The following is a 12,512-nucleotide window of genomic DNA, read 5'->3' on the forward strand; positions in this document are numbered from 1 at the left end:
AGTAATGGTGTATTATTTGGCATTTTCCCATGTAAATAAATTCTCTTTGAATTTATTATCCTGCTAAAGGCTCTGCTTTCTTTTCTTTTTTTTGGAGGCATTTTGGAGGTCATTTTGAATGTTAGGTCTATCATTCAGTATCCTTTGGTCCAGCCCTTCATCCAAACCAGTGATGAAGAGGTTGGGTATTGGGTCCTGTCCCAATCATGTTATCTGAGAAGTCTGTACTTGTCTTTCTATAGTTCTGTTCAGTTTGCAAGTTCCTGGGCGTCAGTCTGGTCATTGCAGTATGCAAATTTGGTATCTGTAAGTAATTGGGAAATGTAACTTTATTTTGCACAAACAAATCCACAGACAAACTCTTCAAAATATATAGTAGACACAAACATTTTTAACGTAATTTTTCTTTATGTAAGAAAATTCTTTATTAATTTGCTTGCAAAAGTCAAGTAACAAAAAAAAAAATGAAATGTGTAGAATGTCAACTTCAAACATTCATTATATTGAGTAATGACCATATGTGGTCAATTTGGATCATAGTAAATTTGAGAAAGATTTTCTACTGCTCTTAGGCATTATGTCATTTTTGAATAAAGCCAGCGTGGTGTAGTGGTTAGAGTGCTGGACTAGGACCGGGGAGACCTGAGTTCAAATCCCCATTCAGCCATAATACTAGCTGGGAGACTCTGGGCCAGTCACTTCTCTCTCAGCCTAGCCTACTTCACAGGGTTGTTGTGAAAGAGAAATTTAAGTATGTAGAACACTGCTCTGGGCACCTTGGAGGAAGAGTGGGATATAAATGTAATAATAATAATACTTATTATTATTGATCTGATTGAGTGTTTAAAAATCTGAGAACAATAACAATGAAAAGATGATTATTATATTCAGAATTTCTTTTCGAAAATACAAAAAATTAACCCTTTCCCCAATATATTCCAGTGTAAAAGTAGTTCATTCCACTAATTTCAGTGGCAGGATTGTGTATACAAAATTTGATATCTGTAGGTAATCAGGAAGTAGGACTTTCTATCACACAAACACATCTACAAACAAACAAACAGATTATATTGAAGACCCTAACTCTTCAATAGATAAGACAGATATAGATATAACATAGGCCTAGTCTCCATCCTAAGAAAATGAACAGTTATTGACTATTGATTTCCCTGGATTGTCTTCACTGTTTTCTTTCCTATCTCAGTTTATTTTTCTGATAACCTAATATTTTCTATATATTTATTTCTCTAAGACATACTCGTGGCTAATCCCATGCATGGCAGCTCTTGCGAGAGTTTGTGAGCAGCTGCCAGATAGCCATGGGCCGGCTGGTGGGGAAGAAGAGCGCCCACCACTGGGCGGGGAAGAACGAATGGGAAAACTAGGGGTGCAAATGCTCTGTGCCAGGTCAGCTACCCTGTTTCCCTGAAAGTAAAACCTACCCCGAAAGTAAGACCTAGCAGTAATTTCTGATGTTACCGCTAATTGCCCTAGTGCATTTTGGGGGACTAAAATTAATATAAGACACTGTCTTATTTTCGGGGAAACACGGTAGTACTACTTAATCTGTGCTTTGTGAAACATATGCAAAGCACCACTGAATTACCATTATATATGCGGCAGTGAAGGCTATTCCACCAATAAACAATATATGGTAGTAATGTGTGATTAACATGTGGTCTCTGTCTGTGTGATGGCATATTAATTTGTACCTTTTTTTTTTAAATTTAGGAGACAGACTGAATAAAAAAAATAAAGTAAGACATAACACCATTATTGGGCTTTCTGGTACTGATGGGCTTTCCAGTACTGAAATCTCGTCACCTGCTGGGATCTATATTCAGGATCCTGATAATTTAATAGAGGTAAGATACAGCTGACCCCAAATGCCCCCATATATAGGGAAGTTGGGAAGGCTCTTTACAGTGATCTTCAGGGGATGATAGAGAGCAAAAGCTGGCTGAACTGATTGGTGGCAGCACTCCCTGCAGTCTCAGCTTCCAGTGGTTGCCATGTTTTTTGCCCCCATGTTTTTGCCCCCTATGTCATGGGGAACAAAAAAGGTAGGGAGCAGTGCCACTAGTGAGAGGAGGGCCACTGCTGTGAAATGGGGAGTGGTGAAAAACGGAGAGCCTGGGGACGTTTCAGGGCATCTTTCACTCCTCACAGTTTTAAGCAGAAAATTATTTGCAGCAAATTGGTTGCTCACAGCTTCAATGTAAGGACAATGCTACTGTTCATGTCAGAGCAAAAAGCTATGTGACTGTTTCTTTTTAACGATATTAACCCTCTAATGGTAAAACTCATGAATTCCTTTAAAATGTCTGTCTGTCATGCTTTTGGAGTGTACATGACTTTTTTGAACTTTTTTTGTGCTTATTGATTGCTCAGGAACCACGGTATTCTGTAAATTTATATTCTCATTTTTTAAAGTTCTAATCAATTGCAGTAATCAGTGAAATTTTCATTGAGGGTAAGGTGTTAAAATATTAAACTTCTGACCATGCTCCAAGAGTGGCTGCACTGAGGTCTGATCAATGCAGACCTCAGGCAGAAAATAAGCACATATATTTGTAATTTTAGACATAGAAGCTACATTTGGAATACATCAGGACATTATGGCCTAGAAAACCTGTATTCCAATCCCATTGTTTTGGAACTTGGCTGGAAACACTAGTTGTAGAAAAAATAAAAATAATCACGTTTGCATTGCTGGGGTCTGAACTCGCAGTGACTCAGGAAAACTTGGTGTACAGCAATGGTGATAAAGACAAATTCATGCAAGAGATTATAGGGAAAGGGGTTCAAAACAAGACTGTCAGCAAACAGATTTATAAAAAGACATTGTATGGCCACATTTGGATTGCTGTGTACAGGTCTGGTTGCCATGCTTCAAAAAGAGATATTGTGGGCAACTATATCAAGCATCTGGTTGAACACTGTGGGAGCTTTACTAGATGGACGTTTGGTTTCAGCCAGCAGAGCTCATGTTTTTATGCCCTCCTCCCACATCTTTTTTGGGATTCAACTGGAGTCAAACTGATGGGTTTCAGTGAACAAATGTGCAGGAATTCTGAGCGCTAGGGATGTATAGAATGTTTTGATGGTGAAACGTTTCAACTAGAAACAGGCCACTTTGAATGTTTCAAGCTCGAAACAGAATGCCCTTTAAATAAAGAGCCTGTTTCGAGCTTGGAGCAGACCAACCCCATATTGACTGGAACCTTCTGACATTTCAAGCACCATTTTGTAGGCCTGTTTTTCCCTTGCTGATTTTTTTCTGGCACTGGCTTCCAATCTCCTTGCTTCTTGGTTGGCTTGTTATCATACAAATCAAGTATTGTCATGTGCAACTGCGCCCCCATTGGTTGGGAGTGGGAGGGGGAACATAAAAGGAGGGAATTCCACAATGTATTCAAAAGAACTGGGAGGCAGAGCAAGCCCTTAAATTGTGCCTGTCTCTTTTGAAGAAGAGTATAAATCAGGTTTGGATAACTTCATGGACCACTGTGTGAAACAGAATGCTGGACCAGATGGGCCTTTCGCATGAGCAGGGCTGTTTTAATGTTCTTATGAGAGGAGGAAGGAAGGTTTAATTTTGTAGCTTGCTTTTCTCTGCACTATTATATGCTGTACTATTGTTGCTATAACTATCTGGTTTTGCTGGATCTCAGATTGACAAAGGCAGCACGTGGATGCCTGCTTGCCTTTAGTCGAGGTTGGTTTTGTTTGTGAGATAGTGTTGTGGTGAGAAATGAACAGTGGCAGCTCTCTGTGTATGTATGTGTGTAATATTTCTTGGCCATTGCTGTGATGATCTCCATGTCTGGCCTTGAGACTAACTTGTGCTTTACTCACTGCTCTGCTCTGCAATCTGCATTGCAAGGTGTACACAGTCAAAATGTGGCTGAGGTTGCTCTAGTTGAACTTATGGCTACACTTGCTGCTAAGGTGCTGCTGTGGCAGCTGTTGCAATGCTAGGAAGTAGTGTAAGGAGTCATAATTATGCATGAGAGAGCAACTTGTGCCAATGGTATTACTGCAGTGGAGGCACTGTGGCTAGCAGTGGATTCTGGGTCAGTTATTCTTTTTTGGCCATTTTTGGACTGTTTGAAATGTGTGTTCTGTGTCGGGAGAGACCAATTCCTTTAACTGTGTGCTTCTAACCCGCAGTGTTTTGCAAGGCAGGGATGCAAAACGCATTGCAAATTGCAATGCAACATTTTGTGTGTACATTCTGAGTGCAGTTTATTTCAGCCATAGGGAACAATGGGAAAACTGGAAACACCCTATCGTTCCCCATGGTTAGCTCCTAGGGACACCAAAAGTGGGTTGTGTGGTAGGGCACGATGGGTACTATCACCCAACCTACAAAAGAAATGGACAAGCATGCGTGATCAGGGGGTCTTCTCCTTCATTTTCTTGAGATTTTAGGTTCATTTTTAGAGGCTGCTGGCTTCATCCCTGTTGCCATTTATGGAGGCTGGAGTGGGCCTTGTTTCTCTGATTTGTAGCTGAATAGTAATTCTTGTGTCATGTAGTTTATTTTAATGTGAAGATGAGAAAAGCTCTTTGTCTGTCTTCATGGGCCCCAGAGGGCCAAGAGATTTTTGATTTATAAACAGTAATGACTTTTCACACAGGTTTGAAGAACATTCACTGTTCACTGTATCATTTTTGTTCTTTACTTTCTCAAGCTACACAAGGCAGTTTGGTTTTGAAGACTCTGAAATTACTTTATCTCTAAGATTTGAGTTAGCAAATCACCTTTTCGGGGACGAAACCTTTTTTTCTTTCTCCTCTGATGATTTTTTTAAAAAAATGTTTGAAGCTCCTAAATCCAGGGCACCTATTCAGGGCAGCTTCTTTTATCTTCACATTATAAGGTTTCCAAATGAGGCAGGAAACTTTTTGTTGAGCTGGGGATCACATTGTTTGCTCATTATCATAATGGTTTTGCCCAGAACATGTGTGTGATGCCCAAGTTGAAGTTTAATTTTCACAAATCACTATGATGTGATTAAACAGTATGTGGACAATATTCGTTCAGCCTGCAGGAGAATGCTTGCGTGACTGAATGGTCCTTTAAAAGAAAAAGAAAGAAGCCCATCATATAGAAACTAGATGTCAGCAGGAAGGATTATTCCTTGGTCTTTTTCCTAATACACTAGTTTTAAGTACACAGGTATGTTTTTAATAGGCCAGCATTCTATCATGTGAGACTTCACCAGCAGTCTGTAGTGGTACAGTCCAGAGACAGATTTGCTACCTAATCTGCTGTTTGTGAGAATTAGGCATAATATGAGCCATATGGCCATTGTTACTTTGGACTGCAGCATCTTCCCCCAGCCTGCAGCAATCATGCTGGAGGATAACTTGGATTGATGTAGGTGAGCACTGAATTGGCACTGGGAGCTGCTTACCATTGTCTTTTGGGGAGGGGAGGAAGAAACAAGCAAGGGAGCAAGAGAAGAGCTCTTAAATTTAAACTCTGCTTTTGCAAAGTATGTATATTATCCACACTGTTGAGTCTGAATGATTTAAAAGCTCATCTGGCTATATTCTATTGCTATCAGATACTTAAGCACATAGTTTCTGGAATTTTAGTTGCTGAGATATCCATATAATATAGTTCCCCAAAGAAATGATTTCTGCACAAAATTCCCTGCTTGCCTAAACCTCTGTTATCAAGCTTCTAAATTGTTAGATTTCTGCATAAATATGTGGGATCTGGCACAAACTAATAATCTGAGGCTCTATTGGAATCCCAGGGGAAATAGCCCCTGAAATAATGTGACTTGACTACAGAAGCCTACCTTAACTGTGCTGTGGGCATCCTGGTCTGAAAATCTGTCTTTCTGTTACAAGGTGCCTAAGCTTGTGCTTCAGGCAGCACTCTTATCTCTTTGTGTTGTGACCCTTGTGACAAATGTCAGACACCAGGACAGTGGGAAAATTGGATAGGTCAGGAGACTGGAAATGGGATATGGAGTCTCTCACTTCTAGGTCACTGACTCCGCTTTGATTTGGGTCACGAGTAATGAACAGTCATTACCTTCTTAAAGCTCTCAAGTGACCTCTGGGAAGTGAGTTGGTGGTCTTGCCTCCAATCCCTGTGGACAAATATCCACCCAACAAACACATCAAGTGACACCACTGACCACCTTTTGGCCACTACACATCTGGATCAAATTTCTCCTGCTATTTGGTAGTGATGAATGTCTAGGTACCATCCTCACTCCTCCCCACTGTGAGTAATTCACTTCCCTTTTTAGATTCCCTCGATGACTGAATGCTGTGTGCCTTAAATATCCACAGTCCAGATCCTGACTTGGTGGGGAGATGGTTTCCTTCAAAACATATGTTCTGGCCAACGGTTATACTTTAACTAGTGAGATGTCAGCAAATCATGGGAAATGTTGATATTATTTTTTTATGTTATGTCTATATTGTCATCAATATACAGGGCATTTTTGCAGAGATACATAAGCAAGGAAGACAGGTCCTCATACCAAAGAAAGAGCTAAACATTAGAATTCAAATACTGTCTAGGAGAATTCAAATACTGTCTGTGAAACTGACCAGAGCTTCAGTTGTGCACACTTATTTGGGAGGGATTGATTTAGCTTTGCAAACAGACTGAAACTGATTAGAAGTCTTACCATTGACTAGCTTCTTGTCAGAAAAGAAGCAGGATTGTTGACTAATGTCCTCTTTTCTCTTTGGCTTATTTCTACTAGAGCACTGTCAGCTTCACAAGTTTTTATTTTGACAAAAAGGGCAGGCCCATTTCAGGGCATATATTGATAGTAGTAATTAAAAAAGAAAGAAAGAAAAGAAATTGACAGCCATGAAACTGGTGAGATTTTCTCCCTCCCACCTGTCAATCTTTTAGAGAGGCAGCAATCATTCCCAACCAGCAGCCAACTGCCTTCCTTCGCTAACCAACAAGCCAGCCAAGGCAAGATGGAAAAGGGTTTTGAGGTGTCTTTTGCGGGGGGTAGGGTCTTGCTCAAAAGGTATTGCATTCAGCTACTTTAGATGGGAGGATTGTTTATGCAAAATTTGGTATCTGTAGGAAATGTAACTTTATTTTGCACAAACAAATCCACAGACAAAAAAACCTCTTCAAAATATATAGTAGATACATAATTTGATGCAATTTTTCTATATATAAGAAAATTCTTTCTTAATGTGCTTGCAAAAGTCAATTAATTCTTTATTAAATTTTGCTTGCTCAAAAGAGCATGCATTTGCGCCAGTTCTAATGCACATCATCATCATGTTTTAAACAACTTCTGTCTGCATCAGAATTTCAGAAAAAGTGCTCCTTGTGCCCAAGTTCTTATACGGTTTTTCACATGAGATTTCAAAGTCTGTAAAGTTTGATTTAAAAGCCAAACCATGCACAAGTCTTTTTAATGTTCTTTACAAATTCCAGAAATGAAAGCTGGGAGAATGGCAGGAAGTCAGTGGATAGGTACTGATCAACAACCAGTGTTATGTAAATTGAAACCACTGATTTTTGGAACAAGGAGATGAGGTTGGAGTCACTAACATCCCTAGAATTTAGGCAGTTATCTCTTAGGTGAAATATAGCAGCGGAGCTCCTCAAGCTGAGATTCCCTCCCCATTTTAGCTTTCCAACTTAGCTTTTCTGTCCTGAAGAAGTCAGGTAAAGATGCTTTCAGATATATGGAACATTATGCTGAAAAACATATTATTTTTCTTAATCCATATTGAATTTCTGCTTTGTTCTGATGCTCATGTAAAGGCAGCATCCAAATAGTGCCATTTCAGATAGCTTGTTTTAATTCCCCACCCCCTGCCATTGGCACAGTTGTGTTTCCTTCAAGTGGTGCAATGCACACATGGCTGGTCATCCATCCTGTCCACATGATGAGATACTTGAGCAAGCACTGTCACTGCAGAGTGGCCCCTACAGTTCTGTGTCAGCAGACACAGGCGAACACGGCTTTATATGTGAGGCAGGAAGCCCCTCTGCCCTCCGTTCACAATCCAGCCACATGCAGCCATGTCCGTGCATGACTTGCAAGCTTGCCTCTAGGGGAAGGACATGTGGTTGTTTGATTTAGCTCTGTGTTTAATGAAGTAATTGTAAGAGTCTCTCAGCTTTCATAGTGTTGCATGAGGTGTCTGAATTGCCATGGATTTCAAAAATAGCTTGACATGAATGTTACTAGGATTAAAAAGGTGATTAAAAGCATTGGCTGATATATTATTATCCTGCCAGTCTTAATAGGCATGAGGTATAATCTAATCCTATATTCTTCATTGTAGGGTAACACAGTGTGTGCAGCTGGAAATGGGTATTTCTTTCACCTTTCTCCTATAGGACGATCAGAGACACCAATCCTTTTGTTCACTAAGAATGTAGCACATTCCTGCAGCAGGTATTTTTGAATTATTTTACTCATATATAACGTTTTCCCCTTTCTGTGTCTCTCTCATTTTATCACATAGACTCTCATACATACAGACACTCCTCCCCTCTCTCTCCTGCTTAATGTTAGCGGCAATAGCCAATTAGAAAAAAATGTGTTTAATGTTTTCTCTGATGTTTAATAGGATCTCCCCCCAGCAGGATGAAAACATATTGATATGTTATGGTCCATTTCTCATAGACTGTGTAAATAGGATTCATTTCAATTTCAATTACATATATTCTTCTTCTCTGGTTCTAAACCATTGTCTAGTGTTCTCATCTATTAAACAGCTGGTGCATTTCATTTCAGAAATGTGTAATCTGCATATACATTTCGGCACTGGGTGAAATCTGATTCAGTCCTTAAGTGTGTTCTTCAAGAAATAAAATATTTTAAATAAGTTTAAAAAATTTAAACTTAGAACTTGGAATGTTCTAGTCTAAATAAGACCCCACATTGAAAATATTTACAAATACATAACAACATATTGTATCTTTAGCTCTTAAAAGGAGTGATCCTCTTCAGGTCTCGTTCTCCAGCCACCCCGGAGAAATACTGCTTGGACGTTGTGGGGGTGTGGGAGAGGAGGGAAACTGAAACCTCCCCCCTCTCTCTTTCCCACTCTCATGAGACCTCCCACCTTTATGCTATACAGACTGTAGGGTTCAGGTTGAGGTCTGGCTGCCAGTTCAGAATATGAGCACTGTATTGTTTGATAGCAGGTCAGGGAGGCTTCTGAGAAGTGGTGGGGTGGGTGGTTTTTTCCTTTCTCCCAAAATTTCCATGTATAGTATGGAGGGAACCCTAATCCCTCCCCCCACCGCAATACTGTATGCTATTAGGGGCTCAAGCAAAATCAAGAGCCATTTTGGAGAGGGAGAGGGATCGAGAGAGAGAGAAAAAAATTAAAAATTTAAAAACAAAACCCAAGTCTCTCTTTAATTGGCCAACTGATATATTTCTACATACCTAAGGAGTCTCCCAAGCAAGCAGAAAATAATATTATCTTTTTGGGTGGCATGTTTTGCTTCCAAACTGGCCTTTCAAATTTTGTATTAGAGGGAATGATAAATTACTTTTTTTTTGACATGGCTTCATTAATCAGATGCAGATGTCACAGTCATCTGAAGTAAATTTGAGAATGATAATACTTTATAATAGTTCATACTCTTGGATGTTAGTCTTTGTGAGGCTTGGGTGTGTTAGCAGAAAAATATTGCATTGGAAGTACTGGATCCTTCCTGACACTTAAGTACTTCTGTTCTAATGATCTATGAATATATATTTTCAAATATTTTTGAACATTTCTCTTGTTGGCCTGGTTTACCATCCATTCTTCCAATTATCTGCTGCTTTCCCTGCCTCCCTTCATAAAAGCTTGGTAATTTCCTTTACCGTGATCTAGTTCCTCTGGGGTCAAATGCATCTTATGAACTCTCCATCCCTAGAGTACCTTAATATAGAAAGAAAAACAGAACTGGCTGCAGTTCTTATTATAGGATCTATTTTATTGCAGCTGATTCTGCAATGCTGATTCTGCAAGTTGTTGCCCATGCACACATGCTCTATGCACCTCTTTGAGTGCCACTTTTGTTGAAATTGTTAAATTTTGTATAAGTTGAATTTATAATAATATGAACTTCAGTGTTTACTCAGGATGGAGAAATACAGTATATTCTCAGAATAAAAGGCATGAGTGGTAAAGGGTGGAGCAGAAGCTACACCTTTGCAGCGAGAGCTGCTCTGAGCTCAGCTGAAGGTTTGTTGAGCAGAAGAGTGTGTGTGGGATGGGGGGGGAGGGGAGGTGAGATGTTTGCTGTTCTCTTCTCCTTCTAAAAGTGCTCTTTGACTACCAGGAATATGTCTGCAGGACCCTCTGGGACATATTTCTGGAAGCCAAAGAACACTTTTGGTGGCAGGGAAGAGTAGAGAATCTCTCTCGCTCCCCCTGTGTGCATGTCATACCACTCAACAAGCCTTTGCTTGAGCTCGGAGCAGCCCTCGCTGCAAGGGCACAGCTCCTGATCCACCTTCCGAATCCTAAACACTGAGCTAGATGTCAGTCGCAGTTATTTGGCCTAGTGTGTCTAAATGGTGCCCCACCATGTTCCTTAGTTATTAAATTATCTCTTCTTTTCAATTTGAACAGATATGGACTCCTGTTTTATCGAGACTATCACACTCAAAAGGCAAACAGTACGGTCCCTGTAATGATTCAAAGCTTCACAGCCTGGCAATGCCAAGGTGGAGTTCAGGTATAGAAGCAATAAGTATGATTGTTTTGTTTTTTCATTCTAGTCACTTTCTAGTCACAGCATAGCTCCCAGTGCCCCCAAATAACTTTGCACATATCATCACATAGATTTTATGGCTACAAAAGGCAGCATAATGATAATCATAGTTGAGTGCTTCTTGCAGCATAAACTGTGGAACATAACACTCAGTTTCTGCATGCCTTTTGATAACCCAGCTAGTCACACATCATGTTTTAAGCACATAGAGGTGTCTGTTTCCACATACATGTTTTTGTGTGCAGGGAAATGTATTTTGTAATGTGTAAAAATGAATTTGGGGACTAGATCCCTTGAAAATGTCGAGTATGGACGGTGTGCTGCTGTGTGTGCATTGGACGATTGATTGATTGATTGATTGATTGATTGATTGATTCAGTGCCATCAAGTCGCTGTTAACTCTTAGTGACCATTGAACATACTGTATGAATAACTATGTATGTACAGATCAACAGTCTGTACAGTATACACAGATTGCACATACAATGTATTGTGTGAATTGCCCTAATCTGTTTTAAGAAAAATACCGTCATAAATTGTGTTTTAGGTGACTTGTACATCCATTAATTGTACATCCATCTGAGAGTTCACTGATATCATCTTGTCTGAGGATTGCTGATTCACGCTGACTTTTCATGTGTTGCTTTCTTTTATAATAAAGCTTTGCTTGATAAATAATTCCAACAGATTATTAGCAACAGCAACCTGCAACTTGAGACCTTCCACATCTGTTCTTGCAAAGACTTTGGAGTTGACATTGTGGAAAGTCTTGGAAACACCTCTGTTGCACACAGCTTACTAATTGGTCACTTTCATGGACAGGTAAGGATGCAAGTTGCCCCCTGATTTTAGAGGCCTGCAGCTTTTTCTTAAAGAAGTAAAGTTAGAATAGTGAAATTAAAAATGCAGCTTCTGCACTTTTAGAAGTTGTAAAAATAATGAGCTGGTTTCTCACAGCCATTGTCAGACTCCATTACAGGAAGGCAATATTCACCCTTTCATTTAATGAAAGCATCACCACCATTATAGTGATCCATATAATACTAGTATGATATTTTTAATAGAGACTGGTGTCAGTAACTGTTATTTTGCAAGTGCAGTTAAGACATTTACAGAATTTATGGCATCCTGGATAAAATGCTGGTCTTGTGGTAGCATGCTTGACTTGTCCCCTTAGCTAAGCAGGGTCTACCCTGGTTGCATATGAATGGGAGACTTGATGTGTGAGCACTGCAAGATATTTCCCTTAGGGGATGGGGCCACTCTGGGAAGGGCAGAAGGTTTCAAGATCCCTACAGGTCATGTAGTGAAACATTCTTTGCTGTCTAGAATTTAGGGGGAAGGGGGAGCAATAGCAAAATGCAATCGGTTCAGAGTAGCAAGATTTGGAAGAACAAGCAAGTAGATCTTGAGGTAGCAATCTATGGTTCTAAAAACGAGTCATTTTGTCACTAAGCAGCCATCTTGTTTTTAGCACCGAGGTATTTCTTCTAATCTTAACAGCTGACGGAGAGGGGAGCCATTTTTATGATACTGCAATTAATAAAAACAAAGGCTGTTCTTACATCAGATTTAGCCATCATTAAGCTTAATAACATATGCAATGAGGATGCCAAATTGTTTAAAGAAAAGATGCTCCATTCAGTGTGTTGCTTCAGGTGTATCTAGGTAAGGTTCACTCAGAAGTGCCAGTCTCCTATTATTCACCAAGATGTGGACTGTAGTTGTAGCAACAATTACTTTTAAAACTTGTCATGACTCCTAGAGCCAGAAA

General features: G+C 39.7%; 1 protein-coding gene across 1 annotated transcript in view; it reads left to right on the forward strand.

The window, feature by feature from the left end:
• PKHD1 (PKHD1 ciliary IPT domain containing fibrocystin/polyductin) overlaps nucleotides 1-12,512 on the forward strand; it is a 436,391-nt gene that overhangs the window by 221,699 nt on the left and 202,180 nt on the right. Inside the window, exons 36-39 of the mRNA XM_053273219.1 lie at nucleotides 1,732-1,865; nucleotides 8,302-8,414; nucleotides 10,597-10,702; nucleotides 11,426-11,560. Of these exons, the coding sequence (XP_053129194.1) occupies nucleotides 1,732-1,865; nucleotides 8,302-8,414; nucleotides 10,597-10,702; nucleotides 11,426-11,560 (488 nt within the window). The remainder of the gene's footprint in view (nucleotides 1-1,731; nucleotides 1,866-8,301; nucleotides 8,415-10,596; nucleotides 10,703-11,425; nucleotides 11,561-12,512) is intronic.

This window comes from Hemicordylus capensis, chromosome 1 (assembly GCF_027244095.1).
Source record: "Hemicordylus capensis ecotype Gifberg chromosome 1, rHemCap1.1.pri, whole genome shotgun sequence".
NCBI lineage: Eukaryota > Metazoa > Chordata > Lepidosauria > Squamata > Cordylidae > Hemicordylus > Hemicordylus capensis.